This window comes from Gymnoscopelus braueri (genome assembly GCF_963280865.1).
Source record: "Gymnoscopelus braueri genome assembly, chromosome: 20".
Lineage (NCBI taxonomy): Eukaryota > Metazoa > Chordata > Actinopteri > Myctophiformes > Myctophidae > Gymnoscopelus > Gymnoscopelus braueri.
This window is the reverse complement of record NC_137622.1, coordinates 17,842,519-17,860,018: the sequence shown is the minus strand read 5'-3', so window position 1 is coordinate 17,860,018 and position 17,500 is coordinate 17,842,519. Positions and strand designations below refer to the sequence as shown.

General features: G+C 42.8%; 1 protein-coding gene across 6 annotated transcripts in view; it reads left to right on the top strand.

The window, feature by feature from the left end:
- Positions 1-17,500, top strand: part of LOC308076539 (transcription factor COE3) — a 127,550-nt gene that overhangs the window by 84,640 nt on the left and 25,410 nt on the right. For 4 of the 6 annotated variants that reach the window (XM_080416884.1, XM_080416881.1, XM_080416883.1 and 1 more), the window contains exons 7-10: positions 459-540; positions 1,341-1,458; positions 6,056-6,189; positions 7,611-7,737. In XM_080416884.1, coding sequence (XP_080273010.1) covers positions 459-540; positions 1,341-1,458; positions 6,056-6,189; positions 7,611-7,737 — 461 coding nt within the window. The remainder of the gene's footprint in view (positions 1-458; positions 541-1,340; positions 1,459-6,055; positions 6,190-7,610; positions 7,738-17,500) is intronic. The other 2 variants (XM_080416882.1, XM_080416880.1) reach the window with 1 other exon arrangement.

Below are 17,500 nucleotides of genomic sequence, written 5' to 3'. Positions count from 1 at the left end.
ACAACCCCCAACACTGTAGCGTTATTACAGCCCATCCTCATTGATATCCATTCCCAATCGATACTCCTCCAGCGCTGTAAAAACAGGAGTAAATCAACACACAGGAGCAAGTTTTTTCTATGTAAAAGGAGCAAAAAAAATCTAAAGATGGCTCTAATGAAATGCCATAAGTCTGGAGGAAGACTCGTACTGTCTTTATCTGACAAAAGACAATAGAAAACACGGTCATTTGACTTGAAATTTGTATTATTTTTCCCACAAGAGGAGATAGCAGTGATGTGAAATGGTATCTCTGTGCTGGCTCTTAATAAATGTGACGGATTTCAATTTAATCAAATAAGACTCCTCCCACAGGTGGAATGGAGGTCTGTGGAGATCTAATGGTTTCAAGCAGTAAAACCCTAATGTAAAGACTAATGTTCCATGTCTTCTGTTTTGTCCTTTGTGCTTCTCTGCAGATTCTTCCTGAAATTCTTCCTCAAGTGCAACCAGAACTGTTTGAAGAATGCCGGCAATCCTCGGGACATGAGGAGGTTTCAGGTAATAATAATAATTATTATTATTACCTGAAACCTCCTCATGTCCCGAGGACTGTTAGATAATCTTGGGTAGCCAGACGATCAGAGATCTCTGCCTACCGATACGTCTGGTGATGATTGAAATTCTTTATTAGGAGCAAGGAACTTTAGTTACTGGCTAGTTTCTAGATTTTTTTTATTATTACAAAACATACACTAAACACTTTCAGCCCTATATAATTGGGCTGTTTGAAAATAGCCGATCTACTGTACAAGCTCACAACGCGTCGCAAAGCAACGTGTTGTGATCTGCTATTTTCAAAAGATTTTCATTCATTTTGAAAACTTGAAATGGGACATTCACATGACTACTTTTACTTTTGGTACTGTAAGTACATTTTGATGCCAATCATTTTGTAATAGTACTCAAGTGAAATTTTTAACACCAGATTTTTACTTTAACACCAGATTTTTACTCTAACTGAGTATTTCTACATTGTGGTATCGATAATTTTACTTCAGTAAGAAATGTGAGTATTGTACTTCTTCCATCACTGATTAGGAGTAACCCCTTGAGATGTACTGTAGCATCTCGTTTTCGAGGGGGTCCTAAAGACAATTAAGATACTATGTCTGGTGACATCTCAATTCAACCTAGGGGCTAGAACTGGGTGGAAACAATTCGGAAATTAAAAAAAGAACTGCACTGCAGAACCAATGCAAAGAATATGGGGTGAACCTTCATATTGTAAATTGTTGACCCAGGTGTCTTGGTCAGGAGTCAGTACTGTATGTCCAACATCTCTGAATGTGTCTCACCAGGTGGTGATTTCCACCACGGTCAATGTGGACGGTCACGTCCTGGCCGTGTCAGACAACATGTTCGTCCACAACAACTCCAAACACGGCCGCAGGGCTCGGCGTCTGGATCCATCTGAAGGTAGGAGGGCCCTTCTGGCATGCCACGTCACTGTGACCCAGCCTGGAAGCAGGCACAATACTACCCAATTACTCTTAATTGTATATTTTCGTATTCTTAGTTGCATCTCTTTTTGTTTTTCCTGTCCTGTGTTTCTATCTGCGGTACTGCCATGTCAACTGAATTTTCCCTCGTGGCATCAATACAATCTTCAGTGTTCATTTAACTCTGAGAGTGTACAAAATGGACACTCTCTGAGTCAGAAATTGATCATTTTACCGTGTAGCAGAGCACAGCACCAGTTCAGACTTTCAGTTATGTCACTCAACCCAGCTATGTCAGATTTGGGTAATCTTACTCAATTCACTTACTTACGATCTGTGTCTAACCATTTACATTTCTCAATTCAGAAGCAGATTTAGGTTTAAGTTTGCATCTGACTAATTATGCATGAGGGGATGTAGTAGTGGAGGGAAATCCCATATCAACAACACATGTAATCAATAGTAAAGGAGGCAGGACTAAAAACAGCAGTGTCCATAATGAAGCTGTAACCAAATATTCCCGTAGATGTAGAACATGCTTGATAGAGAAGTGTTAGGCAAGGGAATAAAAGTAAAATAAAAACAGAAAGATTGTGAACCTGGACAGAGATAATGAGGCTGATATTGCTGTAGTATTTACAATAATATTACAAAACAAAGCAACAGTAACATACTGTAATACATAGCATAACATAATACTTTCTTTCTCTAATACAGTAGATAGATCTCTGAGGGAGGAATGGCCAGTGAACTTGTCTATATTCCTTTGCCTTACAGATCAAACAATTTCATTATTCATAAATTATAAACTTAACGCTCAAGCAGTGAAGGGAGCGATGACATTTTCACTGAAGTGGTGATTTTTACTACAACTTCCCTTATATTAAAACAGGCCTGTTTCCAAACTGTAAAAACCAAATGTGACGTCACATGGAATCATAACCCTGAAACAGACCGAGGCTCCAAAAGCTGCTGCAGATGCATGTTCTCGTTTGATTTAACCTACTCAGAACACCAGATGGGTGGGGTTTATCACATCAGAACAAGACAGAGACAGGTAAAACCTCAATCGCAAATGAGTCTACAAAACTGACTTACAGCCTTTTTACGGTTTGTGTAAACTACTTCCCACTGTACTGTCTGTCCTACAGCAAGCATCAAACCAAACCCATCTGTTACATTACATTACATCACATCACACACTTTAAACCTGGCAACCCTATTTTGGGCATGTCATTATAGGTGAAAATTGTCAAAACATTTTGAACATGTTTGACAATAATTGTCAATTATAATAATTCATAATAATAGCATATCTAATGCAACATCATCATACAACTAAGCAGAAAATACGGCTTGGTTAAATAAGATTAGAACTTTTTTTATTTGACCAGATAGGATTGTATCAACATACAATCCTAAGCATGTCCCTTATATCCCGAGTTTGAAGTCTGAAGAAGAAACTTTTTCAGAGTTCCTAATTCCCTTCAGACTTAAAGCCAGGTCTGTGTGTTTCACTGAGCACTTAAAACATTCATGTTTAGACACCTTGAGCAGCATTCCCTGCTTACATGGACTTGTCAACATCTCAGCCAGAGTACAGAGCCCGGGTCCTGCAGGGGCCATGGAGCCCATTGTGTCGCCGACTCCAGGAGAGACTATCAGTGTAGCCAGGGCCCACGGAGGGAAGCTCAGGGCCTTTCATCTCAGCCAGATTGGGATGTTTTCAAAGGCGATAAAAGCATAACATCTGCTCCTGTCTTTGTTATGTACGCCCCCCCCTCCCTCCCCCCCTCGATAAAAGTTTCCACCGTCGGCTTCACGCCATTGTGCTCCCCTCGTTTATCCCGATTGTAGAAACCCGCCACCGCCACCGCCACCCTCTGCCCCCCCCTCCACCCCACCCGCCGTTCGGCTGTTTGTTTACTGTTGTGACAAAGGGAAATTAATAGGGATGACTGTCGAGTATGAGGGAGAAAGCTGGAGTTCCGCAACACCCTCAACAACTGTTAAATGCTTTGGGAGCAAGTTGGATGAATTGCGGTATGTTAAACAGGCTCTGGAGAGGGGCTTTCATCTGTCAGCTCTGAGCAACTTTCAAAAGGTGGATTCTCAAGCTGTGCGGAAATGTGCATCTTGAACTGGCTTCTGCACTTAAAGGAGAATTTTGGACTAAAGTTTTCTTACCTTTTCTATGACGTTATGATATCTTAGGATGAATGGTACAGTAGAAATTTTTCATAACTCCACCCCTGAGCCACCACAGCTTAAAAGGTGCGCGGATAGGCCTTAGGTTAGATCACATATTTTAACAGCTTTTTTTTTATTTATTTTTTGTGAGATCTGACGTTCATAGTGACAGAACACTATGCAACCAAAAAAAAAAAAAACAGAAGTCTCGCTAGACGAGATTGAAATCTCGAGATTTCAATCTCGTCTAGCGAGACTTCTGTTTTTTTTTTTTTTTTTTTTTTGGGGGGGACAGTGTTTTGTCACTATGAACGTCAGATCTCACAAAAAAAAAGAAAAAAAAAAGCTGTTAAAATATGTGATCTAACCTAAGGCCTATCCGCGCACCTTTTAAGCTGTGGCGGCTCAGGGGTGGAGTTATGAAATTTTTCTACTGTACCATTCATCCTAAGATATCATAACGTCATAGAAAAGGTAAGAAAACTTTAGTCCAAAATTCCCCTTTAAGGAGGGAGACTTTCTGACTGATCTTTCAATGTGAACGTCTCACATATATTTCTAATGTTTTAGCTTAAAGCAGTACATACTGTAGGAGCAAGGTTAGTTTAGTTTAATTTAAGAGTTTAGTTTAGGATTAGTTAACAACTTTCATCCTGGTTTTGGCCTATTTTGGCCATGTCATTATGGGAGAAGTTTTGTTTTAATATTTTCCACATTTTTAAAGAAAAAAATAAAATAGCCGATCTACAATGCTCACAACGCGCCACGATGTGACACGATGTGACACGATGTGACACGATGTGACACGTGTGACATGTGTGACACATGTGACTTGTGTGACCTTAGCTATTTATGCCACTCGACACCATTGTGTGACAAATTATGAAATAGAGCTTAAGTGGTTAAGGTTATGTGCGCAATGATAAAACATAAAGGCAGTGATAAAATGACATTCCTGAAAAAAATATTAAGGAACATGTTTGTGCAGGCAAGATAAGAAAACAAGGACAATTATTGTTTTATTATATAAAACAGAATAAAATGCATACTGTCAATATCTATAAGGGGCTTTAATGAGATCTCACATCACGTACATACAGACACAGCTCTGTCCAGACACTGAACTGTCACTCGCCGCACACATGACAGAGTCATTGAGTGCTGTATCATAAATCATGCCACATACTGCAGTAAACTAGGTAGCGTGGCTTCACTGTCTGGAATATCAACCCATTATCCCTATAAACCTGTTGTGTCCGGGAATGGTTGTAAAGAGCGTGGAGCCTGAACAACCATTTGATTTCAGGCCACATGGTGCTTCCTGCAGTGCAGATATGCAGGAGACAGGAGCATTCAGTCAGCCTGTCTGACTCTGTTGTGCCTACACACAGTCTAGTCTTCTCGGAGACACACCATTGTTTATATTGAATGCCTTATTGATCCCTGTGGCAATGAAAAAACTAATAATTGTTGCATTTATTATTAGTGGACTGTTACACCACTGGCAGAGCCGTCTCGTGTGAGGGGAGACATATATACAGTATGCACTTTAGGGACTTCAGGAATATGAATAGTATCTGTTTGTCCTTGATACAGTAATAACATTGGAATGGAATTGCTTTAGCAGATAGTGTCTTTGGTTAACACTGTGAGGCAAATGTTTGGCAGGCTCCTAACCGTTGCATGTCATAATTTCACCCAAATTTCCAAACGTCTCCAAAACATACATTGTCCAACATTTTCAAAAAGATTAACAAATAGAAGAAAAAATAAGTTTTTCTTTTGAACTTAAAAAAAAAACAATTATATTTATTTCATGAATAAATAAATCAGCAAAAATAGTAGATCTACAAGCTCACCCATGTTTTGAACTTGTGGATCGGCTATTTTCGCAATGCGACACCATCGTAGTACAAAGTACAAAATAGGGCTTAAGCGGGTAAGCTCAACATTTATGTGATAAGATAGCAACAGACTACACAGTAATGTTCAATTAACTCTGTGGACACGAATGGATCCGCACTGAGGATTTTACTGTGCATGTTTCTACGGGACATTACTTAACTTTTCCTCTCTGATGTGACATGAGGTGACAATGACACAGCACTTCACTATCAGCAGGCTCAAGGAAGCTGCTTGCTCCTGGCCTGTGTGACAACATATCTCACTTGAATGTTTATTAAAAATTTGAATGTATACAATGTGGTGTCTACTCTACTGTATGAGGGCCGCTGTCTGTCACTTTCGATCTTTTCAGTGTCCCTTTACACACACTGAATCCTGTTCCTTCTAACAAGTTCTTCCTCAGTTCTGGTGTGTCCTGTACTGTAATGCTCGGTAACACTGTGTGGCTCACTGCTCTGCTGTCGTCTCTGTTTCCGAAGCAGCTACGCCCTGCATCAAAGCAATCAGCCCCAGTGAGGGCTGGACGACTGGAGGAGCCACCGTCATCATCATAGGAGACAACTTCTTTGACGGCCTGCAGGTTGTCTTCGGCACTATGCTGGTCTGGAGTGAGGTGAGGGCAAAATCCCTGAACACCAAATACCTGTTGACGAAACATAAATCTGACGCACTCTGATCAGTTTTCTCCTTTTCTTTTAGCAAATACCTGTTGTTTTAGTGGAAATCATGTCGCTGTAAAAGAAAAGAAATAACTTGTTTTCTGATTTGAATTTGTAGTATAGTATAATGGGGGTTTGAACAGGTTTCAAAGGCCCAATGGGAACTCACACTCTACTTTTTTGTAAGTTTGGGTTCCTGGGAGACATTAAGTTCTTTTGGGTCTCGAGCTGAAAAAGTATGTGAACCCCTGCTCTACATAAATGACTATGTACATTTTCAGTTCAAGTCAGAAAAATGACAAAGAAAAACACAAAAAAGTACACAGTGAAAGCACATTCACACATACACGTGCACACACGTGTCTGTTTCTCTCCCTGTCTTTCACATGCACACATACATACAGACACACACGCACACAAAATACACTCAAAACGCACACATACTAACTAACACCTGCATCTCAAAGTGCACCGTGCGGCGAGGTCTGCATGTCCCCGAAAATATGTAGATTTTCTGGGCGGTTTAGATGTAGACTTGGAGCATGGTGCTGCGCAGAAGGCAGGCCATGAAATATTGAAGTAGGCGCAGCGGAGCAGAACACCTGGTAGGGAGCGGAGAGGAGCCCCGTATGAAACCTTCTCACCGGTCCCGCTCGGCGTCAGACGCCGTCCCCACACAGGCCCACTGGAAACACGCCGCATTACTTCAGACGACGCTGCCGACTAGCCTACTTTGATCAGTGTCATTTTTGTGGCGAGCAGGCAGGCGGTGAAATCCCAGTGCCCACGTGTAAACTGGCTGTAGGCTGACCCAGATTTGTTAGACGCCCGCTCGCACGTCAAAGTGTTCAGTGTAACGTATTTATTTATACAGTATATGTATAACTGGTAGACAGAAAGAGAATAAGATGGCCAAAAGGGATTTTTAGATCTTTGCTTGTCAAACACTCCCCCTCCCCCCCTCAAACACACACGCGCGTGCACACACGCGCACGCACGCACGCACGCACGCACGCACGCACGCACGCACGCACGCACGCACGCACGCACGCACGCACGCACGCACGCACGCACGCACGCACGCACGCACGCACGCACGCACGCACGCACGCACGCACGCACGCACACACGCACGCACACACACACACACACACACACACACACACACACACACTAGAATCATAGAACCCAGTCTAATGATATTATATCATATCTGTGAGTTTGACTCAATCTCATACAAAGCGTGCGTGTGTGTGTGTGTGTGTGTGTGTGTGTGTGTGTGTGTGTGTGTGTGTGTGTGTGTGTGTGTGTGTGTGTGTGTGTGTGTGTGTGTGTGTGTGTGTGTGTGTGTGTGTGTGTGTGTGATATATTCCAGCTGATCACCCCTCATGCCATCCGAGTCCAGACCCCTCCTCGACACATTCCCGGGGTGGTTGAAGTCACGCTGTCCTACAAATCCAAGCAATTCTGCAAAGGAGCACCAGGCCGCTTTGTCTACACTGGTAAGACTTCCAATCATCTCTCATCATCAATGCCTCCTATCATACTTTGTTGACCGGGGTCCACCAGGGGTCAGTGCTTGGCCATCTCCGTTGTTTTCCCTCTACACCAAATCACTTTGCCAAAAGTAGCTGATTTGCACACTCGGTTTACAAGCTTGTAGATCTGTTACTTTCACAACATGTTTGCGTTTTTTTGATGAATGATCACCTGTTATGACATGCCCAGAATAGATGTTATGGTTCATGTCCAAAACCATGACATTTCAGGAAATGGGAAAAAAAAATAACTAATCTAATATCTAAGATCTAATAGTCAAATGCAAAATATTTATAAAACCCACAGACAGACTTAACGACTTTCAACCAGGAGTCCCTATTTGGGGCATGTCATTATTGGCAAGATTTAAAAAAAATCTTCTGCAAACTGAACGAATTGCATCGCGATGTGTTTTGAGTTGGTAAATCGTCTACTTTCGCTCCGCTGTCATATAACAAAGTACTGTACAAAATAGGGCATTCATTTTTGAAAAAAGATGAAATATTTTCTGCTCAACATATACTTGAGTAAGGATTTCTGTATACTTTCTGAGTTCTAATGCCTTACAACAAGTGCACCTATCCTCTCAACTCTATACTGGAATGGAAGTAAACATTGTCCCATGTGTGCGTGTGCCGCCGCACCCTACCCTCCTCTTCCAGTACATTCTCCCCAGGTTGTCCTTCAAGCCTATTGTCAGAGCAAAAATGGCCACCGAAAAAAAGCCATATCACTCTCTCAAATCAGTGCTTTTACCATTCCCGATTATTCCATCAGAATATACAGATGCCATTCAAAGTAGCAGAAAGGTCAGATGGATGGCTGTTTAGTGTGATAAGTAAATGTCACTGCGACGGCCATGAAAGAGGTGACGGTGTTAAGGCTTTCTGTTTAACACGCGTTTATCGCTTCCCTGCCTTCTCCCGTCTTTGTTCGAAGCACCACCTATTTCGAAAGCAGGCTATAAGCAGAGGAGGGAAGAGACAGACAACACTCACAATGGACTGTCCAGCCCAGCTTACCTTTGGACGGCTCCTTTTGCAATGCTAATCTGATTCCATTTGGCGATAGGGCTGACAAGCGCTCAGCGTATTGCTTTTATGGCAGTGTGTTGTGAATAGAGCCCTGTTGTTATCTCACTGTTTCCTATGTCCATTAGACTGTGAGTTCTCTTGAGCAAAAACGTGTCGTGAATACCTTCAAAAGAGTCTGTGTTACTTTGCAACCTCAATTTGAAAACATGTTATCACAGCTATCATCACCTAAGTACTTGAACGGCTTAAACGCAATATTCACTGGCGTTGTCGGCATCAGCATAGCGATTTCTCAAACCGAATAATGAAATGCGAACATCTGACTTGATTTGATTGATAGGGAGGCAACAAAGCTCTATTTCCCTAATGGCATCACAACTCGAAACACAGACAGGTGGCGGCATCATAATATTGCACAATTTCATGTAATTCTCCCAAGTCTCCCAGTTCTTTCAGCCAGAATGGGAGCCATATTGTGCACACACCACCAGTTAATCTGATTTACACATACATATTTTAAGATTGGGAATGCGTCAACGTGCATTTGCAAAATGTATTCACTGTGCCAGCAGTGTGTTGTATTCATGAATGTAAAATGAGGCAAGCTTTTAAATACTAAATAGGCAAGATGTGTATAATTCAACAGGAAAGAGAATGCATCCCTGTCCCAGTGATGTCATTTCCTTTAGGAATTTGACTCCTCTGCAGAGTCAAAGAGCACTTCACACTTTCACGCCTAATTTATACCTTGTTGAACGCTGGTGTTGCGCACCGAAAATACTATTTAACAATAATATTTTTTGTGCGAAACAATGATGTACGACCGGGTATAAATTAAGCATTATCAAACAAATAGGAAATCAGACAAGCGCCCCAGAGAGCTTCACTTTCATTTGTTGCTTTGTCGTGACAAGCCACATACAAGATTTCAATGTCAAAAGTGTTTGATAATGTGTCCAAAAGAGATACTTTTGAAGCAGCGTGGGTGTAAATCTTTTATTGTGAACAGTGCAGAATCTTGAATAACAAAATAAGTGTTCATATCAAAGTGAAGACTCATTCTTATTCTGCTATCTTTTGTCTGTCTAGAATTGGCTTCTGGGTTTGTTGCCAGACACTCTGATATGTGTGTGTGGTGTGTGTGTGTGTGTGTGTGTGTGTGTGTGTGTGTGTGTGTGTGTGTGTGTGTGTGTGTGTGTGTGTGTGTGTGTGTGTGTGTGTGTGTGTGTGTGTGTGTGTGTGTGTGTGTGTGTGTGTGTGTGTGTGTGTGTGTGTATGTATGTATGTATGTATGTATGTATGTATGTGTATATATATATATATATATATATATATATATATATATATATATATATATATAATATATATATATACACACACACACACACACACACTGCATATATATATATATATATATATCTATAAAAAGGAATTTGGTCAAAAAATATTGTGATATTTGATTTGGGGCATATCGCCCAGCTCTAAGAGACACTAAACTGTATTTCCCCTTCCTCAGACTTAAACAAATACCTAGCAGACAGCCATGGTGTGGAAAACACAGCACATGTCAATAATCCGGAGCAGACATGATATCCATATTAGGGATCAATATCACCCGTCTCGCTTTCAGACACATGAACCAGGACCCATATCATTTCCTTACAAAAAAACAACAAAAAATATCACACTGTCTTTGTACTTGCTTTCCTATTCCTCACTCCACCTTTTCCTCCAAATCCTTCTTCATCCCTCCTTTATGCTGTCATCTCAATTTCCCTTTTTCTCCCTCCTCTCGCCAAAATCTCTGACTTTTCTCCTCTCTCCATCATCCCCACTGTTTCTCCCCTCTCCCCGCTTCCCCTCCACACACACACACGCGCACACACGCACTCGCGCATACACGCACTCGCGCACACACACGCACTCGCGCGCACACGCACGCACGCACACACACACACACACACACACACGCACGCACACACCCTAGACTTCCAGTCTCCCTCCCAGCCTCCTCTCCTGGGTTGCAGATCCCCAGGTGCAGCTGGAGGAGGGGAGGGGCTGAAATTAATGAGAGCAGCCTGGAGGTATTGACTTTCCTGGGAAAACACAGCTCTCTAAAAATCAGTGGCCAAGTACTGCAATAACTCAGCACCCATCGATTCCCCCCTTCCCCATAGGGCACATTGATCTATGCATTACAAGCACTGAGGCTGGCGGCATAGATCCAGCAAGCGCCCCCCTGAACGAGCTCAACACAGCCTCGCTCCTTGCTCGGATGATGAAACCTCCTCTCTCTACAGCGGCCGGCCGCTGCCACCCAAACACTACAGCGCCAGCCATGAGCAGTTTAGGGAATAGAACCGGCAGTGATCAAATTGAACTACAAACAATGATGACAGATCAAGTCGTGCAATTCAGAGAGTTCCCAGGTGGTCCATGTTTTGATTTGAGAGATATTGTTTATATGCATGAACTGAAGGTCATAATTCACTCACTTTTTTATTGACCTCTGGGTTTTATTTGTATTTATTGCTTTGGTTAGAAGAACTGATAAAACATGTTATTTGTTGCATATCATGCTTGATTAGAGTGAATTAAAAAATACGTCATTAGAATCACTGTTAAAATGAAATCAACCCACATGGATTTGTCCTTGGTTGCATTATACTAAAGAGAGATGTTGACAACTTACATTGTACGGCAGTATACAGTGTGCTGACACATGATATCAGGACAACAGCACCTCATACACAGTGCCTGGGGGACATAAGATAGACATGTCACTCTACACATTTAACATTGAATTTGTAGGTGCATTCAAGCAGCATTTTAGAAAGGGCAAGTGCAGAAGTGTAGCAAATGTACACTCTGGACCAGTACACTGGTCCAGAGTACCATTGAGCAGTTGCACTAAATAAAGTGAAATGCATTAAAAATAAATGACGACCATTGCAAGACATGGACATAATTCCTGATAATTGGCCGACTTTCTCCTCTTTCTCGTTTGCACTATCGGGGGTGCCCCCCACATGCAGACGGAGGCTTTGTTCGGGGCTCTGTGGTGCCATATAGTGATGTATGGTAGAAGTCAGGCGGAGTGGCTGTTATTTCCCTAGCCTGGGGGGCTTCAACCTCTGGGGCAGCCCCTGGCAAGCCTCAACACGTCTGCATCCCCCATAACACACAACACTTTGGCCTGGAGGGAGGAGAGGTGTGGTTACTATTGTGTGCTGATGAGCACGCTTCACAGAGGGAAGTGGGGTGATGGGGTGGGGGGGGGACGGCGAGTGGAGGTGGGTTGGGGATGGTGGGGTGATATCATCTCTGTAAAGGCAATTTGCAGTGGGGCACCCGCTTGAAATGCAATCCATCTACGCAATTATATTTGTTAGCTTTCTAACCGTTTGAACACGTGAGCATCCCGTGTGATACTACTTAACAGCGATGCTCTTCAAGCTGAATTCACAATGTCAGTTTATATAGTGGTATCACGAGACACCAAAACATGTCAGACATGTTCATTTCTCTACCTGTCACACACTTGTCATAACATCTGAATGAAGAGGGAGCACAGGGCGAATGAAAAGCACAACATGTTATCATTAGACGGATTCACACTGTTTAAAAGCAGCAGCCGTGAGGTGTTGGCATTAGCAATGAGTGAGATTCGAGCGCGACTCAAGCTCCAGTACTCTTAAGGCAAAATTTGTCAAATGGCGGGCCGGTTCTGATACGGACTAACTGAGGTTATTTGGAAAATCTGGCAGCCATCGTTGGCACTGGCTGGCATGGATGGAGGAGCTGGTTGTTGTGTGGTGTAAGGAGAGCTGGCTCCATCTCAGCACTGACCTCTTTAAAAAGAAAAAAATTAAAACGACACTGAACCTTAAGAGGTTTTCAGCATGGCTACTCGCCTTTCCCTCTGAGGGCGTATTGCCTGGGCTTTGGGCAGGGCCAGTATTCCTATCAGGACTGAGGGAAAACAATGGAGCACTTTGTACCTTTCTTCCCCCCAAATTTACACACACACACGCACGCGCACGCGCACGCTCGCACACACACACACACACACACACACACACACACACACACACACACACACACACACACACACACACACACACACACACACACACACACACACACACACACACACACACACACACGTACATTTGTATTACTATACTTGTGAGGACATCAAACTTTTAGGACAGCAATTTTATGAATGTCATTTTTTACCGTAAACCCTAAATGCTTTGTTGTGTGACACTGGTGCGCAGTTAAGTATAAATCAGGCATGACTCTAACCCTAACCCCTAAACATAATCTCAAAATGTCTAATCCTAACCGTAAGCCCAAACGTAATCTTTATCTCATTGTAACGTTAATTCTAAAAACGCTTTTTAGACATGTATCTTGTGAGGACCAGGAAAATTGTACTCACAATGTCTGTTCCTCAAAATCTCCTATACTTTTTGCCCCGCGAGTGGAAGTAATACAAGTTTACACACACACACACACACACACACACACACACACACACACACACACACACACACACACACACACACACACACACACACACACACACACACACACACGGAAAGCATTAGCAGAATGTTCCATATGGGCCTGCTAAAGGTCTTGTGAACATGTAACAAAGAGGTGAAAGTTATACGTCGGCATCACCATCGTGTCAAACCTGAGCCTCTGTAAAAAGTGTTTTACTTGGTCTGCTGAGGTATAATTTCACTCTCTCTTTGCTGCTGTGTTTTCTTCCTCTATCTCTCGTTGGACCTGCTGACATATTTGTAGTACTGTACTGTACCCAACTCTAATTGAGTTCTATTTTTTTTTATTGTTTAATTACTGTCACGGTAACACATGGAAGCAATTATCTTAAAGCAGGCTCTGTATCAGCTTACATGTAGAGTACTCTCTCTCTGGCTCTCTGTCTCTCTATTGCTATATACAGTATAAATACAGCATAAATACCTGTGTGTGTGTGTGTGTGTGTATATATATATATATATATATATATATATATATATATATATTCACACTCACTTCACAAGTGTTTGTGTTATATATCCAGTGTTCTACACCAACTTAGATGAACATCACATAGAAAGTGTTGTCTTTTAGCACAGTGGTTCTCAACCTTTTTGGCTGGCGACCCCCCAAAAAGACTTGGCCATGGGCTCGCGACCCCCCTCCTTCATCATGACTCACCATTCTAAAAAAATACACACACTGAACAAACGAGCCTGCGTATGCGCACACTGAACAAACACGCGTGTGCACATATACCGACTGAGACTGCTATACTAAATAAAATAGCTATATTAGTTCATCGTTATGGCTTTCATTATTGGTACATTTTCTAAAACCGGGATTTTGATAAGAGGAGTAATATTACACTCAAGTCGAACCGTGCATCCGAGAGGAATTGTCTTCACACAGCTCCAGTAGCCAATGGCATTGGCCTTGCAGTGCCGCCTCTTATGTTGAAAAACTTGTGTGTCAGAATCTCAGACACATTGGGGCTGATCAATTTATTTTCCGCCCGCTTTGTAAACAGCTGTGTCTCAACTCGCCCACTGTGAGTTTCTCACAGGTCGAAGTCGACTATACTTGTGGGGTGTTAGGTGCGTGATGTTTTGAGCTTTTACTGAACTATTAACAAAGAAAATGTATTTATTTATTTATTTATTCGGATTTTCATTTCTTTGAGCACATTCAGAAAAGCATCTGGCAACCCCTCCAAATTATTTGATGACCCCTCGGAGGGTCGTGACCCCCAGGTTGAGAACCACTGCTCTAGCAGGCAGAGAGTGAAGTGGCAATGACAGCAGAACACCCACTCCCGTTCTGTCACCCTCGCCGTCTGCCAGCACAGATCCGCCGGTGATGCAACCTCTGTGATTAGAGAGCATCCGCTTTGCCACCAAGATATGTTAATCAGCTCAAGTGAATAATTACCTCCTTGGTGCCTTGATTAGAGCCGAGTGACAGTGCTGGGAAGTGTGCCTCAAAGAAATAGGCCCCCCACCTGAGAAGTTATATTTTCTTGAGTCGCAACCGAAAATGCCCCCACAGAAACGCTAATTATCTGACATTAGTTCCACAAGTCCCTCTTCCCTAAGTGGAGCGCCTCTGTGCTCTTTGATATATGAAATGTGGTGCGTCTCTGGTGAGCAAAGAGGAATTCCCCCGATGGCGAGCACAGTTCTGCTGTCTATTAAAAGAGAAGACAGCCCTGTAGATCAAAGCCATAGAAGTACTTGTGTTGTTTCATTACGGTCGAATGAATGTATGTGTTAGCCACTAAGTGACTTGTGTCTGAAGCCACCAGAGAAACAGTAACTCATCTGAAATATTCAGTACACATTAGTACAGTGATCTAGAGGAACACGCCATTACTGTATATTCAAGACAATAATTTTAAATGCACTTATATACTTTTTTCTTCCTATTATTATAATTGTTCCCACTGTCTCCATTGCATGTCAGGTGTGGTCTGTGTTTTGGACACTCAGTATGGCTGGGTGTCAGCAAGGGGGTAAACGGAGGTTAAGTAGGGTAAGTCAGTCGAGGTAATTGTTGCCATAACTGCCAAGTGTTTCTTCTTAATTAAAAGTGCATGTTTGAAGAGTGAAGAGGCCCTTCATCTTCCCTGGTGGCTCACCTCTTTAAAGGGGGAGCAGGTTCCACCATGGCCTGGGCCAGGCCCCCGCCTGTCAATCACAGTTTAAAGTTCATGAAATTTCTATGAGCATCGATTGCACAGAGGAGGGAGGGGAGGGAGGGGGATTGAGATGGAAGGAGTGGCAGCCTCCCGTGATTGATCAGGAGTCTTGCTTTGAATTTCTCTCTCCTCTGCGGCGCACTGAGATGAGGTGTGCAGCCATGTTGGCATGTGTGTACATGTGTGTGTACATGTGCATAGCGTGAGCGTATAGGTGCGTGGTGAATTTAAGCTTAATTCTGTTGCCCTCATTGGAAGCGAAATGCCTAAAATGTAAATACACATGCATGATTGACGTGCAGAGTTTCTCTGTGTTAAATGTGTTGAGTGTTTCTTGCATTAACTGACGCACACAATGGCTTAACTTTGGCCTCATGCGGGTCTAAAAAACAACTGAAGATTCAGTGCTATTCGGTGCAGCACGTTCTGCATTACACGTATTCTCTGTGCTGCAGCTTGTTCTATGATGAGCGGGTGATGAATTGAAAGATAGAGGAATAAAATGACCGATCAATATCCTGGTGAAAGGATGCTTCTGGGGGGGCTTTTGGAGCTTGTCAACAGGATAGACCCCATTGGGCTCAGCTACCTTGCCTCTTGACAAGCAGGGAAAAAAGCGAAACAAATCAGGCCATCCACTTAAGGATCACCATGTTGTGCGTCTGTCAATTCTTTCCCCCCATGCCCATAAGGAAGGGCGGAATTATCTGCAGCACATATCTGTGGGCAATGGGGCCAAACGTTGCAGTGACCTGCATCAATCATAAAATGAATAGAGATGGGAAATTGCAGCACATGTTGCTTGGGGATCGAAGCAGCAGCTGCAAATCCCCCTCATTCCGATAGCCTGGCCTGTCAGGGGAGATTGTGGCCATAGCTCAGTGCCGTATTTCATATGGAATATGGAGTCCATTTGAAATGATAAGTGTAATATAGGGGAAAACCACGGAGAGCTGCCTATGTATGAGCGCAGTGAGCCCGATATTGGAGATAGAGTAGCTGCTTTGGATCCGGTGTCTCATTGGGGACATGACCGCGCCTTCAACAAGGCCATCACCGAAGTGAAAAGCAAAACAAAACGTAGAAGGTGAGGCCAAATCCCCCAAAGAGCTTGTTTCATCTCGTGGTCCCGAGAAAGAATAACTGATTTCTTTCCACGAAGCAGCAAGACGCTGACGGCAGTGAGAAAAAGCAAATGAGAAATAGCCTAGCATAAATAAATGTAAACAGCTGTGAGTATCGGGATGTAAACATATGCTTAGTGAATGTATACACACTCCTCTGAAGCATGGAAACCCTTGAAAGCCTGGGATCCTGAGCTGAAACCAGCTGTGAGACTGATTTAAATGGGTAATGAGTGTGTGGCGATGTTCCAGTGATCTCCACCATCTCGTCAATCCAGCAGACTGGTCCTCCAGTTCTGTCTATCTAGACATTCATCCAGAGTGATGAACAATAGTTTGAATATGGGGATGGAAGCGGATATATTTAACAGAAATACGTCATGGACTTTTGTTAAATGATTCTTATAAGATAAGACCTACAGGTCTGTCATAGTATGAAACCACAACTTTAAGCTTGATGTATATAGTTGTGTGCCGCTGTCACACACTGAAAACGGCAGATCTACGAGCTCACAGCGCGTTGCGAAATGACGTGTTGTTGTGAGATTGTAGATTCAGCATCAGGCATTATTCTCTACAGTGAGTCATTAAGATAATGTAAATGCAGAGCAAAATCCTCAGTGATAGTTTAACTCTGATAGGCTAAATTGGATCCAAATGGGTGGATTTTACTGTGTAGATTTCACTTGGGTATCTTTTGTCAGAATTCCAGTAACAGTTGTTAAAAACGCATTACCCAGTGATGTACAGTACATGCACTCACCTTGCAAGCTCAGCACAACCATACATTGCAGGCTAATGATTGGCTGATAGGCGTAAT